This window comes from Anopheles ziemanni, chromosome 2, assembly GCF_943734765.1.
Source record: "Anopheles ziemanni chromosome 2, idAnoZiCoDA_A2_x.2, whole genome shotgun sequence".
Lineage (NCBI taxonomy): Eukaryota > Metazoa > Arthropoda > Insecta > Diptera > Culicidae > Anopheles > Anopheles ziemanni.
The window spans coordinates 65,837,269-65,854,427 of record NC_080705.1 but is presented as its reverse complement, the minus strand read 5'-3'; the positions used below and the strand labels follow the sequence as shown (position 1 = coordinate 65,854,427).

The following is a 17,159-nucleotide window of genomic DNA, read 5'->3' as shown; positions in this document are numbered from 1 at the left end:
CAAACCGACGGACCAAGAATCCTTTGACCGGTAATTTCCGGTCGCAGGATGTTGGAGGCGCGTTTGCTCGACCGCAAATTATTTTCCACCCGCGCGCCGCACCGACATTCCACCGCAGTGTTGCCGGCATGGAAACCACAAAATGACAACCGTAGGAATCGTACTGTGTGTTTTCTATGCTTTTATTTCCCGTTTTTATACCCTCGGAAGGTTTTCCTTTTCGGCCGAACCTTCCAAATCGTGTCTCGCTTGGATGAGCCGTGCGCTAGCGAAAGTCGACCAAGTTATTTATGATAATTATTGCCCTTTCACCGACCGTTGGTCTTCTCGACTCATCTCCCTCCCTAGATGCGCCCCCGTCGCTGGTGTACAGCTTCATCGAACAAACACTGCAGCCCGGCCCGGCCGTTTCGCTCAAGTGTTCCGCCCAGGGAAATCCGACGCCCCAGATTTCCTGGACACTGGATGGATTTCCACTGCCAACGAATGGGAGGTAAGATATAGTTAGAATGCATTAAATCTGGACTTGTTCTGAAATTCTTCTTTTGTATCGTTCAACCTTCTAAAGATTTTATTTATGAAATCAATATCGTGGGATTTGATGAGGGGCCTAAAAATTATTAGATAAGAGTTACTCAACCAAACACTACTCGTTGAATGGTTCATTTGTTGGAGAAGCATTTAAAATTCCACTACGCTTCTACGTTAAGTTGTAATTAATAAAACATGTGGTGCTGCATAATTCTATCAAAGCCAAAAATCAATCAAACGAAAATATTTACAAAAACTTTTTGGTTTCAAAACGATAATATTTTATCTCCATTTAACTTATAGCGAAAACTGTGTGTGACGAAAACATTTTCAACATTAATCCTTGAAAGGGAATCTTGTTGCTCTATTCAAAATATAAATTGAAATTGACTAAAGATTGGTAGTGAGGTGAAAAAAACTACCCGACTTTTACTAAAAAAAAATTCTCGATTTATCGTTCCTTAAGCAGAACAGCTCCATCGGGATATTTAGTTTGGAGTATAGAATTATTTCGTTCCCACCATTTTCACCACATGGCATCGGTGAAATAGACTGGGTTTTTTTCCAGCAACCCAGCACCATAGAAACATGCACACAACTACACACATACATGTACAAATACTCGGTTCGGTGCGATCTATTTCTATTTCTCATTTTCTCATTTTCCCGTGGCCATATTTGAATAATCTCGTTTATCTTCATGTTTGCTGTAGCAGACATTGACGGGGCGTTTGAGTGGCTGGGATGGGATTCCACTTTTTTTCCACCAACCTTCAATCGACCCACTTTCCCGGTTTTCACCCCGCACCAAACCACGGTAGCGCACTGCGTACCGGTCCAGCGTGCTGGCACCGCATCGACCACCGACTGTGGGGACCTTTGCCGTCACCGGCAGCCGCGCACATACACACACACACACACACACACACACACACACACACACACCAACGGATGCGACCCGTAACGGCACAGGGAATGATGGGTTTTACTAGAGCATCATTTTTTATAATTTCCTTCTTGCCTCCGCCAACATCCGGCCAACGTCATTTAACGGCATCTTGTATCCGGGGATCTGCGCGTTCGGTGCGTTTTGAAGCCAAAGTTGATCCGATTTTCCATCCCCGCGCTGCTGGCCGGGGGCAAGATATTCCCTACCTGAAGCCAACCACAACCGATCTGGGGGGGAGTTTATGTAATCACCGTTATAATTTCTTCTCGTACATTAGGTACCCTCTGGGTGCGTGTTCGTACGCAGGCTTTAATGTCAATTTTAATTTAAAAAAAAATCAGCTTCATTATAACATTCAATTTCTAATCGCCCATTTATAAACATGACTTCACGAGTTTTCTATTCGTAACGCAACATGAAAACACGAAAAATAAAAGAAAAGGACACTCAAATCCGATCCATCATGTTAGATCATATTTTGACATTTCGCTTCCGGGATCGACACACAAACCGTTCCGTTGCTCCCAAAACCATGCTGAAAATCAAACAGAAGCTCAATCATTTTCTCACAAATAAACACCTCATTCGTTATCGTTTGGAGCGTGAAAAAAGAAGATTGCCCCGTTTGAATCTCCGTTCCATCCGTTCCATCCGCCCGCGTTTGGCTTCCACGGGCGGATTCTAAATCAAATAAAATTTATTAGTTCGTATGGAAATCAATCTTCGGCTGCCGTTAACGATGCCAACGAAGAAAAGTGGATCCACTATCCCGGTAACGGACATAGCTTGCCCGCAAGCTTCCAGTAAGCGGAACCGTCCCGGAGCCCCGGAAAAGCGAACTGGACACTATTGTGATTAATAAGTTTCTGTTCAAGCGCCGCTCCATCTCGAGGTTCGCTCTGCGTGCTTCGCTTATTGAAGTTTCGCTGTCAGTGTTTTGTGGGCCAAGAGGCGCAGGATATGCTCTCGTCTGTCTGTCCTTTTTCGCTTCCTTTCACTTACCGTGGGATTGGCAAGTAACGGAGTTGGGCTGCCGGACGGAGCGAATCTTAAATTAATGACTTTCCGATGGTCCGCACCGATGTCCGTGTGGACGTGACCACAGTAAACGCTCGTTCGGGGAAGGGTCAGGCTTTCCACTCAACCGTCGATGCCCGGGAAAACCCGCTCGAAATCCACCACCATTCGGTTCGGAGGCTTCATATTGATCGATAGCACAACGCTTGAGGTTGACGTTGGAGAGTTTTGCTCGTGTCATGTCGGTGCTATGTAGCAAAAAACCAAACCATGTACTCAAACTTCGTTGAAAAAATTTTGCGGGTTATGGATCGCAAAAAGAGAAAAAAAAACTTAAAACAGGGTGCTTTAAAAGCGACCCATAGACCAACAGTATGCCTTTAATCCCCGGTTCGAGAAGGGTGATGGCCATTTGATCGAATGATTGATTGATGGGCTTCCGTGGCCCTGTCTAATCTCGAACGGTTTAATGAAGCACCAGGTTAATTATCGTTGTGAGCGATTTAAGTTCGAAAAATTCTTTAAAACTACGCATAAACCGCAGCCCGAAAAAGGACTTGTAAGGATGCCTCTTACCCAAAATGATCAGATTATGAAAAAGACTGAATGGAAAAAAAACAGTACATACTCAACAGTATTCGACAATACTTTCTAGTTTGCTATTTGATTCAGACACCTTACAACCTTTCTGAAGTCCCAGGTAATTCAGTTTTTTAACGTGAGCTTGTCTTTGTCAATCATATCAGAGAACTTTTGAAAATAAAATATGTAAAATTCAAAAATACAAAATAAAAACAAATGTGATTTTGGATCACAAATAATATGAATGGTATAATATCAGGGACTTTAAATGCATTTTGTAACATAATACGAGAAACGAAAAGAATATGTTTTTCAAATTTAAAATCAAGACTGAATTTCACACAGTTCGAAACTTTTCGGCATTATGATTCACAATCTCTGCCATCGAGTAATATTTTATTGGAAGTCGCATACTTCCTCATTCAAATAAACTTGAGGTTAATTTTCCATTTACAATTAACCTACATTGGCGACATGCGTAAACGATCTGCACCTAACGTCGTGTGTCATCAATTAATTTACTTAGTAAAGACAGAGATTCCCTCCCCAGAACACCTTTCCCATTTGCCAATTATTGACACCGACAAATATTTTTTCCCTCCCAATCCCTCCATGTGACCTTTTTTTATAGAAGCACTGAGCAGGGGAATGGGGAAGCTGTTTCGAGTGACAATTTACCGTGGCAAATTTTAATCGCATAATCGTTAAAATCTAGCCTCGGCGGAATTCAATTTGCTTCGCACGACCCGGTTTGCCGTTGGAGAACATCCCACCCGCCTCGCACCGTTTACAGCTTGCCGTGAACGGCGCGATACCGGGTTCGGAATGCTTCAACTCCGCTGCCGGCTGACACCCAACAGGATGCGTAGAATGAAATACGTAACGGAATATTTCAGCGAGATAATTTAATTACAACCCAAAAACCAACGAACCGCGCGCTACCCGTGACCAATGCCGCTGCTTGTGTTGGAGGGAAATGAAAACGCTCCCCGATTACCTGAGCCAGCACTGGATTGCCAAAGTGCGAACGGAAAACCTCCTGGTAGGCAAAACGGATCTCGTCTCGGTACTCCACCTGCCCCAACCGGATACAAATTCCCTTTCCAAAACGCTGCTCACTAACCGAAACAGTTCGTGTTCTCAGTTCATTTCGCACGCAATTTTGACACAAACGTTCTGCCCTTTTCATAACTGTACGGGAGGAGGAGGAGGAGGGGTGGGTGAGTTTTTCGGATATAATTTCCTCCCCTCCGTATCGCAAAGAGTGTTGCCGGTGTTAGGTAAATATTTTAATAAACTTGGCCCAAGCGTTCCACCCCGAGCCAACAGCTTTTGCGGTTGTTCGCTTTTTACTTTCTATTTGCCTTTCGCTCCCTGTGCAAATGAGCAGAACCGTTTTGTATACCTGTCCGGTCTAATCCTAATTTATATGCGACACGGTGCGATAAAAATAGACAACCAATTTCCACCGCCACCAGGGGGCCGGTAGCTTTCCTGGGCGCAATTTGTGTTGCTTTAGAAAAACAAGGCACAAACTGCATGCAGTGTTGTAACGCGATTGGCTCTTCTTGTCGCTTACGACTGTCTCATGGCAAACTTTAATTGTTTCTTATGAAAACGAGCAGTTATTTACATTATTTGAACGTGCATTAGCATCATTGAGCATATTTTTTCTCACCGCCCTTTTTCTGGCTGTGTGTTATTTTGTGATAATCAATTATTTAAAACAAATGTAATATTATTATTATTATTATTATTATTCTTTTTTAAATTAATTGTGTTTGCAAATTTTTGGGACAACTCCTTTCCAATTCTTTTTTCGGTTGTATATTATTTATTGGTAGTCAAAAATTTAAAACGACTTTTATTTTTACTAAGTACAACTAGCTTAAAATATTCTTTAAAAATGGTACAGAAAAAAATGAAATTTTAATTTCTGTTGGTGTATTTCGAAAAAAAATCCTTCACAAACGCAACATTTAAATAGACGCAAAAAGGTAGATCCACCGTAATGCCATCCAGAGTATGAAATCAACCCTTATCGGTGCCTACCCACTCAGAACTATCCAATCAATTTCCAAAGCATGCCCCGTCCTAAGGTAACATCCCCTGTGGATGCCCATAAGTCATAACGCCTTGCTTCCTCGGTGTGATAGTGTGCGCTAAACTATCCGCGATGGCTCGTGCAGCGTTATGCTAGTTGATAGTTCGGGCAGTTTGTGCCATTAGAGAAACCCCCGGTTGATCCTCCGAGTATGCATTCACCCCTCGGTCCCTGAAGAAACCCAGCTTTTTACCATCGATCAACCCGATATGTGCCCGACATGGCCTCGGAGGCAATACATGGAACCATTTCGTTCCCTTCTTTTTTTCCCGCCCTATTCCGTTTCCTCCATGCTCTTGTTTATAGCATCGCCCGCTCGTTTTCCGTTATGAACACTGGCCGCTCACACACGCGCGGGCGTGTTTCTCCTTCGATAAACGTTTTTATTTTCCTATCTTCAACCGCCTTCCTGGTGCAAGAAACAAAATGGTGCCCCGACAAGAAGCCAACGGTGGTAGACAAGCGAAGTACGATGTCTTCCGGGTGTGAAAAACAACCCGAAACACGACGGCGGGCGCCGGATGTCACTGGGTCGGTACTTACGGGTGGGTGTGTATGTGTGTGTGTGTACTTATAAAATATACATCCATGTATACGGCAGCTCCGGATGCATATCCGCTTGCATTTTGCTCCCCCGGCGCGTGTATGTTAATATTTGACACATTTTAGTTTGACACCGTGTACGAGACCGGGAACGAGAGGGCATGTTCGGTCCGTTTTATCTGACACACATTGCCTTGTAGTTGCAGTTGGTAGGGGGTAGCGGAAATGGCTTGAGGGAGGGGAGAGTTACCCTTGCGGCGAGTGCTCGTCTTGTGCAGATGGTGTCACACTGGTGGGTGGTTGGGATTCGGAAGGGTTGGTGCTTGTGTCAGGCAATATTCTTTGGAGTGTTTCATTAATTGTTGATACGATGCTGAGGAAACCCCGAAAACATAAACCAAATATTGTCACCCAACAGCTTCCGGCAGAGATACAGGAAATACTCAAGCAAGCAAAAGTTTCATGACCTACGTAAAGATTAAAATTATTTCCACCTACGCGAAACGCTATTAGCAACTGAATTTTATTTTGAATTTTGTATTGTGTAAATTGAAAATTTCTTTACTTTGCTTTAATAGAATTTTTTTCTTGATAAAAGTGAAGAATTGTCACCCTTTTTTAAACATAAGGAACTGCGTTTTGATCTTAACACAAATATGTAACATTACTACACCAAGACTATTACAGAGAACTCCTTAAAATTGAACAAATGTTAACATTTCAAGAAAAGATTTTAATCTATTTTATTTTTCATATAAATCACATGATTACAAAAATCCCAACATTTTCTCTTGAACTGCCTTCTAGGTCCTTAGCAAATGATATAAACTATCGATAAAACACTCTGAAATTTATGTCAAAAATTCTTAAATTTCGATAAGGCCATTCCATTGAAAATATTTCGAATCCTAATGTCTTCTTTTTCAATAAAAAAAAAACTGGCACTTAATTAATTTTTATTCCGACTGCAAAAGACACACTCGCTTAATGGCAGTGTTATCACAATCAACATCATTATCATCACGCCAACGAGTTCGCTCGTCAAAACCGTTTAAACAGAAATTATGCTCAGTTGGGTGTTTTGTTTCTTCAGGCAGATTTTAGTATGGCCAACACAAAAAAAAAAAAAAAAGACCCGCACCGGAAGCGCGCCTGTTGGCAAATTTCAATCCCAACAATGAGCGATAGAATTCATGGGGGAAAACTTAATCGAGAGCGTTGCATGTGCCGCCGGCGGGGTGGAAAACTTTTGCACCAACTACGCATGCAGCCGTTCGTTTAAAGTTTTTCTCGGCAGAAAGAGCAGTCCCGTCAGTCAGTCAGTCAGTCAGTCAGTCCGTTCGTCTTTGGAGCATCAGCGATCCTCCGCGCATAGACTTCTCGCTGGGAAAGGTAGACTGATCCCAAGTCAGGCGGCACTCGGTCGGTGAGTCAGTCCACTTTCCTAGACGTTCTACTTCGACCCAAAAGCAGTCGACGGAAACGTGCGCGAAACGCTGAATGGAGCCTCCGTAAGACAAACTTTTTTGTACCCTCGTTGAAGAGAAAAAGGCCAATCTTTGGCTGAAAAACCACCGGGGTTCCTAACAGGGTTACTCGGCGTTGTCAATTTCTTCTTCATCTTTTCCAACGAAAAGTGCATCGTCAAGTGGATGCGTGTCGTGGTACCAAGGAGCAAGCAAGATAGAGCTGAACGAAAAGAAAAAATTTGAAAGGATACGAAAAAGCCAGTTCCTCCCGAACCTTCCATCAAGAGAGGGTTGCGGTTGAACCAACGCGGGCAACGGAAATAAAGTCAAATATGAAATCGGTGTTGGTGAAAGTTGCAAACTAATTTAAATTCTTCCCAACGGCGTCACGAGCGTCACTAGGGCCACCAAGGCAGATGGAGAACTTTTGTGCCGCCTCGTCGTGAACCGAGGTAGGACGGTGTGGGGTGTGCTGGTCCGATGGCGTCGAGCGAACGGTTTGACTTCATCGCTCAACGAGCCGCACACAATGGACAGCATGGTTGCGGATGCATCCAGCACGCCCCCGTACCCCCCGGTCGTTCGCTCGATTCGAAATGGTTCGAGTTCACAACTTTACAGCGTCTTCATCTTGCTTCCCGCCAGAGCTCGACAGTTGACAGCCGAAGATCAAATTATAAAAGGGGTGCGGATTAAAATTGAATATTTCATCCTTGGTCGTAACGTTGGAGTCCTTTCGTCGACGGAGGCGGAGCGACCGGAGGGGAGCGCGCGGTTTAGAGGGCCTCAAACATTACTTTGCGAACGAGAACCGCAGAACGACACGTACGACACGGTACGGTGACGTTTCATAACTTTCTCGAACCGATGCCACCGCCAGACCTTCGGTGAAAAACCCTAACCCCAAAGATCTAGTCCTCGACCGCCATTCCCTGGGCTGCACAACTCCGGTTCTCTTGGGTCCGATACTCCCGAGGTGTGGATGTGTATGTGTGTTGAACTTTTGCGGTACTAAAAAGCCCGACTTCAAATTAACTTCTAACCAGCTCCCAAATCGCTTTGCGGCTTACCAATTTAGGTCCGGAGGACACCGGAGGATATGGGTAGTGAACTAGGAGGATCCAGTCAGACGTCTTCTCGTTTCGTAATTAGTTGCCACATAAGTTAGTTCGCGATTGCGGTGCTACCGTACCTTCCTAAAGGTGCTAAACCTTCACAACTAGAACCATCGTATAGCGTAGGCCAAGCACTTACGCTCGTTTAACTACCCTTATGAAGTGCGAGTCGAGTTCCGTCTTGCTGTCATTGCTGCAAAGGAAGCGTGGAATTAATCGGCTTTGAAGAAGCTTTACGACACCCTCCGAACCACCCTCTAAGGTCCGTGTGGAATCTAATGTTTCTAAACTATATTTTCTCTCCACGCTTCCCCTTTGACGGTAGGTTTATGATTGGCCAGTACGTGACGGTGCACGGCGATGTCATCAGCCACGTGAACATCAGCCACGTGATGGTGGAGGACGGTGGCGAGTACTCGTGCGCCGCGGAAAACCGTGCCGGCCGGACATCGCACTCCGCACGGCTCAATATTTACGGTACGTAGCGCTGGGTCGGAAAGGGGTTGTCGATCGCCGTAAGTAACTCCCAACGGTGTTTTCGAAAACAGGATTACCGTACATTCGGCTGATACCGAAGGTGACGGCTGTGGCCGGCCACACGCTGTACCTCAAGTGTCCGGTCGCGGGCTACCCGATCGAGGAGATCCACTGGGAGCGTGGTGGACGTGAGCTGCCGGAGGACATGCGCCAGAAGGTCCAGTCGGACGGTACGCTCGAGATCAAGGAGGTCCAGAAGTCGCTCGACTCCGGTGTCTACACCTGCTGGGCGCGCAACAAGCAGGGCCATAGTGCGCGCCGCAGTGGCGAAGTGGCGGTTATAGGTCAGTATAGTCAGGGTAGCTGCTGGGGTAACAGATGGTTTTCGTTTTCCCTTTCCAGCGACGTTCGACAGGTGAATTCTTCAAGTTGCGGGAGGTTTTCCCTCGCGACGTTCTAAGGTCGATCGAGTGAGGTTACGTTGAGATGCAGTCGACAGTTGCACTCAGAGTGTCAGATCACCCGATCGACCTTCGAACACGCTGACTAATCGCATCGCCCCCTCTGCCCCCTTGCAGTCCCACCCAAGCTGAACCCGTTTCATTCGTCGATCCTGTCGCTGAACGTTGGCGATCGCGCCTCGATCACCTGCTCCGTGATCAAGGGTGACATCCCACTCACGATCGCCTGGCGTAAAGATGGCCGCCCGATCGATCCTACTCAGCGCATGTCAGTGACCCAGGTCGACCAGTACAACGCCATCCTGCTGATCGAGAACCTGTCGGCGGACCATACCGGGAACTACTCGTGCGTGGTGCGCAACACGGCCGCCGAAACCGAGGGTCACCAGTCGCTGCTGGTCAATGGTAACCGTATCGTGCCCCAGGTCCTGACTCACCTGTGTTCTCTCTTTCTTTCTTTCTTTCTTTCTTTCTTTCTTGTTTCTTGTTCCTTTTCATTCGTCCCATTCGCTCTTCGGTTCTCCTGTTTGCCCGTTTTCGGTTGTTCCAATCTACTATCATCACTACTTCTACTGCTACTACTACTACTACTACTACCACTATCGTTACTACTACTGCAACTACTACCGCGTAACGTTGGTGTCGGTGGGACGACTTTGTCCAAAAACATTCCAAACCATCTCTCGGATCTTTGACATCATCATTCCCAACCCCTAAAACCCTACCAAAACTCTCCAAAAATCCTCCACACACAAACACCCACCCACACACAAACACACATGCGCAGTTCCTCCCAACATTGAGCCGTTCGCGTTCCAAGACGGCCTGGCCGAGGGCATGCGGACGCGCACGGTGTGCGGCGTGTCCAAGGGTGACCCTCCGCTCACGCTCAAGTGGCTGAAGGACGGCGATCCGCTGCTGTCCACGCTGCTCGGGGCCAACGTGTCCACCCTCGACCAATACTCGTCCCTCCTTAACATTCCCTCCCTCTCGGCGGCGCACTCCGGCGACTATACGTGCGTGGCCAGCAATCCTGCGGCCGAGGTGAAGTTCACGGCGTCCTTACAGGTAAAAGGTAAAGTAAAGTATACTCTTTCTCGCCTAGTTCTCACACACCTTGGTTTTGTCCCCCCACCCCAACACACACACACACACACACGCATAAGCAGACTGCCACGCACTTACGCTACATACGAGCACCATCCACCAAACACATCCACAGAAAAGAAAAACACTGCCAATCGTTGTTGCCTCTCTTGTTTTGCACCAATAATCAAAACTCCTGCGAAGACTTGCCATGTACTAGCGCCATGATATACGTACCATGCCACAACACATATACACGCGTATTTATAACCTTCCGCTAACGTAATGTATCCACTACTGCTGCTGTTTGTTGTTTATGATAGAAATTATATGTTGCCACACCATCGCCCTTCTTGCGTTTGCCTCTATTAAAAAAGCGATGCACAATTGCTATCAGCAAAATTTACAAGAAACCCCCACTAGAGAAAAGTCCCACAGTCAATACCGCTAAACCGCAAATAATGTGCCAAATCCGCTAAATTTCTACATTTGTTATTGTGTCCCTTGTTCTACCCAATGTGGCGGTTATTCTCGAAGTATCGAATAATAAACACCCGCAGTAGTTCGGCGCCTTCCCTTTGTTGTCCCTTTTTTTCCTGTACTACACCTCACCTCACCAGTTCCGCCTGAAGCCAGCAAGCAACTCGTACAATTTATCGTTTTTAAAAGCAACTCGTACACACTCGTGTATTTTTCTCTCCTTTGTATCGAATGTATTTTTCGTGAGCAATTCCGCCTATAATATCACCAATTGTGTGTCCCTTTCCCAGTTGCTTTAGCACGCAGTGGGTTTGCGGCCGATCACCAGGTAATTGTTTTCTGCACCGATAATATTGCTTTGTTCGTTTGTTTAGTTCGCTACGTAAAGGCAATCCACGAGGTTAACTATACCTTCCATCTTACAGCAAACATTTAACTTTTATTTATATATCAGCTATTCTCAATTAGGTTGATTGTATAATTTTTCTTTTTTTAAATGTTGATACAACCCTCGAACTGAACAGAGTTGATTTTTTCCTACACTTATAATTGTTGTCATTGTACCCAACCCAACTTGAGGATAACAATTTAAAAAAAAAAATTTCTTAAAGTAATCTATTTTTTCTATATATGGTTTAGAAGAGACTTGTGTTCCCCTTTTAAACCCCCTTATGTTGATTTAAATTCCAGCATGAAGTTTCATCTATCATTTGCTAGAAGCTGTACGTCTTGTAGAGATGATATTATTTCTATCGGTATTAGTTTTAGTCTTTGATTTGTTTCCTCACGCCATACCAACACGCTAACATCACGAAAGCTGTGTTCTAACACAAAATATGAAAATATTTTCACCACGCTGTATGCACCTTGGAACTTTCTTCTGTCGCAATACTTGTCAACCAATTAAGTTGAGATATTTTTAAAATCGTATAGCATAGTGTTGATCCACTTTGTTTTTATATGTTATGTGTTTTCCATTTTTCAAGTGCAATTTGTGCAATCTACAAAAAGAATTACAACTATAAATTTGTATGAATCTATTGTCTACAAATTAGGGTAGATGAAATAATGTTGCAACAAAAACAATAACTATGGACCTAGAACAAAAACTTTTCAGCACTTTTCTGTACCGTATTGCTTTTCTTTTATGAGCTATTTGTTTTTGTTTTTTGGGTTGGTTCACAGTTGTGTGTGTATTTGTTTTTTACTTTGTCAGAAGGCCTCCGCAAACCCAAAACCCACGTACGCTACCGTTAACACACTCGCAACCCCCGCAAAAAACCCCGTTTGTTATTAGATGACACCTTGCGTATGCGTTTGTTAGGCACACCCCCGTTATGGCTCACTGTTACACCAGATTCCTTCGCCCGGGCTTCACGATGCAACATGTTTCGTCCAACACCGCTATTATTACTCCCTTTGATTCTTTGACATCTTGCACTAACGATGCGCTACCTTGTACCTTCGCTTGTCGATTCTTTTTGAGTGATATTGGTTTCGTTTTCTTTTCAATTTGCCTTTTCCATCGTCTTGTGCATCATGCAAGCACACCCGTGCAGCTTCGTATTCCAGTGTTTTCGCCTCACAACTGCACTCCCAAAATGTATGCACACCAATTAGTTTGCAAAACCATATGCTAGTTAGCTTTGACTTTTCCATCGCTGTTCGGCTTGACGTGGCGCACGGGGATGGAATCGATGCCATGCAATGGCTGGTTAGGGGGAAAAAGGTCGCGATAAGCAGTTCGGTAATATAAATAGAAGCCTTAAAATATGTCTTCATAAATGAATGCGAAAACATCTCTTTTCATTCAACAACACGACCAGCGTAATAAAGAACATAATGTTAATGAAACAATATGGAAATCATTACCATCAACAACAAACAATAAAGCTGCGCATTATCTTATGTTTATGTACGCTTATATTTGTTTTCTATTTTTTAGTCTCTATTACAAGGTTTAGTAATTTTTCTAAACGTGCCTAATTCATTTTGGTCATATTATCATTCTCGTTTGAATTAAGAAAGTGTCCTCACATTTCTCCGCACTTCCACTTGTATCAGATATTTCTTGCCTTCTTTTAATCTAAAGTATGATAACAGTGGCGAATATTTTCATCAACAACAGATTATTCAACTCATTCGAAAACTAATCCTCAACCAGTTTTAGAACACAGCTTTCACGAACCACACACACACAACCCACTAGTTTTCTTGTTTTGTTCATTTTTGTTGTCGCTCGTTCTGTCTGAAGTTCTCTAATTTATTGATAACTGACCGAAAATCTCCCGTACAATGCCGGTTTTGGAGCGTTATACCATTCAACTCGCTTTGTCCTTTTCGGTCTTCATACTCTCAACTCTTACGCCGCTCTTTTTCTTTTCATGTTTCTCTTTTCCACATTCGATTTTGAAAATGTAGTTCCATTTGGGTTTTGGTTTTGAAATCTATGTGTAACCAATTGTAGTCTTTTTGTTTGACAAAGTGGCGCAAGTAAGGTAACTATACCACACGAGAATTTTTTCCCGCCGTTGCGACATAAATGAATCCTCTAGGTGAAGAAAAGTTGTGATTCCTAGTCAAATTTTCTACACCACAACATAATTTTTTTTCTGTTCTCAACGTAGAATGAGATTTAAATTCTACGGAGTTTTTGCTCAAACAATACTTTGTTAAAGGCAACGTTTGTAAGTCTTTTCGCTGTCGCTGTAAACAATAAAAACAGAACAAGAAAGAATGTTTTACTTAATCCAACTTCAGCCTACGAACATTGTTGGTTTAATTTGGGTAATCAAAACAAAAGATAATCGGCAAGAAAAAAAAACAGAGTAGAAAACAATTCCGGACACAACAGCATCCCAACTGCGTAATTACGTTTTGTAACGGAATAAACAACAACAACAACAACAACAACATCATCCACCAGCATAAACGCATGCAAAATGTGCATATGCCTTTTTTTGAATTTTAATTTTTTAACTTTTTCGTTTTAGTTGTGCAGATGAGATTGTTTGTCGGTTCTTGTTCCGTTCTTTTTTGTGCCACCTTGAAGGGACTGTTTTCGCAAGTCAACGTCGCAAATGTACGCATCCGCAAACCAAAACAACAGCAAAAAGCCAACCCACAAACCACCAGCCAGAGCTAGCCACTGCAAGCGTATTTATTCTGTGTACTTTTCCGTCAAAGAAAAGCCCAAAGCCGAAGTGAATGCCGAGCCGAAAGAACCAAAACATAAAAAAAAGAAAAACAACAACGCAAATCGGTCCGGTATTCAACTTTTCCACCCGCCACCCGCCGTACGCCACCTCGCACACACCACTACCACCACCACCACCACCCTCACTCCTACTGCCTCTGCTGCCACCGCCTACAACACCTTTTTGTCACACTGCTTTCCCCCCTTTTTCACCCCACCTGTCAGTCACCTGTATGTGTACGAAAAAAAGCACCACCCACCAAACGCCGTAGAGACGAAGATGAGCAGAAAAAAAGATAAGAACGTGGATTAAATTCCAAACTGCTCCCAGCACTCAGCGTGTCCCCTCCGCACCTTCACCGCTCAACTGCGCACAGCGTGTCGCTTACATTTAGTTCCAGCTCTGGTTCTCGTTCGGGGTTGCATCGGGTTAACGAACGGGTGAACGCCCATCAAGGTTGTAGAAAAAAAAATAGGAGGGAAGGAAATGGATTGTACCCCTTTCCCACCGACAACCGATTCAGTCCGACATCGAAGAGAACGGGAACATTTTTAGCTCATAATTTCCGACGCCGTAAGCAAAACCCCTGGCAATGTCATTATAATGACACAACCTCTAATGAATCTATCCGTTTTCCCAGCGAACAGCGAAGCATTGCGCGAAGAACGGCACAGGAACAAAACCTTGAGCCTCCCTCGGTACCGATTCGCGGAAAAAGGAAAACCCGCTCACTCAGCAACTCAGCACAAGCGGCTTTTAATCATCGCTACAAACTGAGAACTGGGAAAAAAATAAACCTTTTCCCATTTCCATGTCGGGCTGGTTTTAAATCATTAATTTACACGTGAATATTATCGTTTTTTTCTGTGGAAATCTATTCGGAAAGAGATGGATATTTTCAGCATCATATTTTGCCCTTTTGTCTTGCCACTTTTGTGCATACGACGAAATTTTGCTTTTCGGTCACAAACACTCACCGAAATTAAGAGTGTAACAATAATTGAAAAAACGAAACTATAGCGCTCAACCGAAAATCGACCCATTATTCGTGAATTAAAATACATTTTACAGATACCATTCACATTCGTTTTAACCGATGCAACCCCGCCAGATGATCAGGAGCATAATACATCGCCGTGTGTTTTATATGTTTGAATTTCACGCTCCTATACTCTCTGTCTCTTTTTCACTTCTTCAACCTCTTTAGTTTCACCAGTTTTGTTTTTGTGTTTATGCAGTTCAAAAGATTATCTTTTCACTGATGCTAGTGCAAGAATAATATTTTACGTTAAATTCTTCGCCATCTCATGCCCTTTGCTCACTGTTTGACACTGCTTTTTCTTATTTCCACCCACTATTTAACCTATTCCGAAAGCACCTCTTATTGCTAACCACTGCAAAATAAAAACGATATCCTCCGAGCTTTCGCTATTCACATCCCTTATTTGGAGCACCGACACCTCGCACCTACTTCAATTTCATGCTGTTTTGTACCGTACCTTGATCCAATCCACAATTTGAGTTTTCTTTTCAGTTCAGAAATTATTAGAATAGAAACGTGTTAGTTTTGTGGATCATCGTACCCAAAATTTCTTTTCATTTCCTGTGAAAGTAGTTAGGAAAATAAATATTTATAACGACCAACAAAGACTTGTAATACCCGCTTCCCCTCCATCTCCCATCCTAAAGGTTTTGCTTTTGCGTTTTTTTGTTTTGTTTTTCCTGGATGCAAACTGGAAGCCGAAGGAAAATTTTTGCAAGTGCAGTTAACGATGAGCACCGGTATCAACGGTATAAATCATTTAATTTATTGGCTACTAATTAATAGCGAATGTCAGCGCGCACATTCTCGGGGGATGTTTTTGTTTTTTGTTTCCAAATTACCATCCTCTTCGTCCATCGTCGTTCCAATCAATGGTTTTTATCGCATGCTCCGTGAAGCCACCTTTCATTACCATGTGGCTGTCTTCTTAATTAGCGTTTATTTATGATGAAATTCAATCGGCCTGATATTAATTATCGGCCAATAATACAAAAAGTCACGCTGCCTATCGCTGCGGAAGCACTTTCAGCCAGGTTCGGTGAAAAAAGCAGAAGAAAGAGGAGCAACATAAAACCCATCCCGCTTAGTTCGCACGTTTCCCTATAAAAGCTCCTCCCTTGGTGCTTTTCGATTGCCTGTGCCATTAATTACGTTCCATTTCCGTTTTTGTGTGCGCTTCGAACCGTGCCATATATAGCCGTACCATATAAATTCCCTCTCGTTTTTCGAACGCATTCCAATGGATGTTAGATGTCGTATCACAGCTAAGCTGAGATGCAAATTATCGTACTTCCCAAACCGCTTTCTAAATCGCCCCTACCTCGAAGCTCCCCATAAGCTGTTTGTTCTACAATCCTAGATAAAATAGATCCTGGGCACGTTCGTTAACACGATCCCAACCCCTTACGCACACGCAGGCATCAAAACACACGGACATAATGTTATCGATTCGATCTGATTGAATTTTCCGCACTTGGCACCCCTGCGTTGGAAAGTTGTGCTAATAAAAACACACCCAGGTGGTAATAATCAATAACGAAGGCTAATATTTCTCTTATTAGTCAGCAATTAATAAAACAAGCCCCCTCTCTTTCCGGAAGCGCACCCGCCACATTTGACCGCCCATATGGAGCAAGCCCTTTATTGAAGTGCGGATGTAGGTGTAAAGCATTCACCCTCATTTGGTATTACAGTCCCGTCATCATTGCCAACCGAACCATTCTCGACGGGAGTACCGTTTTTATGCTCCACGGTTATTTGGCCGCATTTATATACTTTGCTTTTTCCTACATTTTATTTTACAAAAAGCGCTACGCAATGGAACGAATACGTACGCACGCAATCACGCACGTCAATAGAGCACACGTTCGATGACGCTGGAGCTTTTTATTGCTGGTCCATATCTCCGAACCAGCCGCTCCCAAACGCCCTTGCCTCCGTTGCTTGCTACCGTTTGTGTCTCATTCATTCGCAGCTTTTCAGCCCAACTGCACTTCAATGCAACGGCGGGCAAACATATTATATACCGACCAAAAAGCGATCGATCGTTCGATCCGCATCGTTTGTGTTTGCTAACGACTATTTTCCTCCTAGCATGTTTTTTTA

The 17,159-nt window shown here is 43.8% G+C and overlaps 1 protein-coding gene across 1 annotated transcript in view; it reads left to right on the top strand.

Annotated features, from left to right (window-relative positions):
* The window catches only part of LOC131294130 (cell adhesion molecule Dscam2), a 39,960-nt gene that overhangs the window by 13,175 nt on the left and 9,626 nt on the right, over positions 1 to 17,159 (top strand). The window contains exons 6-9 of the mRNA XM_058322175.1: positions 349 to 493; positions 8,636 to 8,787; positions 8,859 to 9,131; positions 9,366 to 9,653. Coding sequence (XP_058178158.1) covers positions 349 to 493; positions 8,636 to 8,787; positions 8,859 to 9,131; positions 9,366 to 9,653 — 858 coding nt within the window. The remainder of the gene's footprint in view (positions 1 to 348; positions 494 to 8,635; positions 8,788 to 8,858; positions 9,132 to 9,365; positions 9,654 to 17,159) is intronic.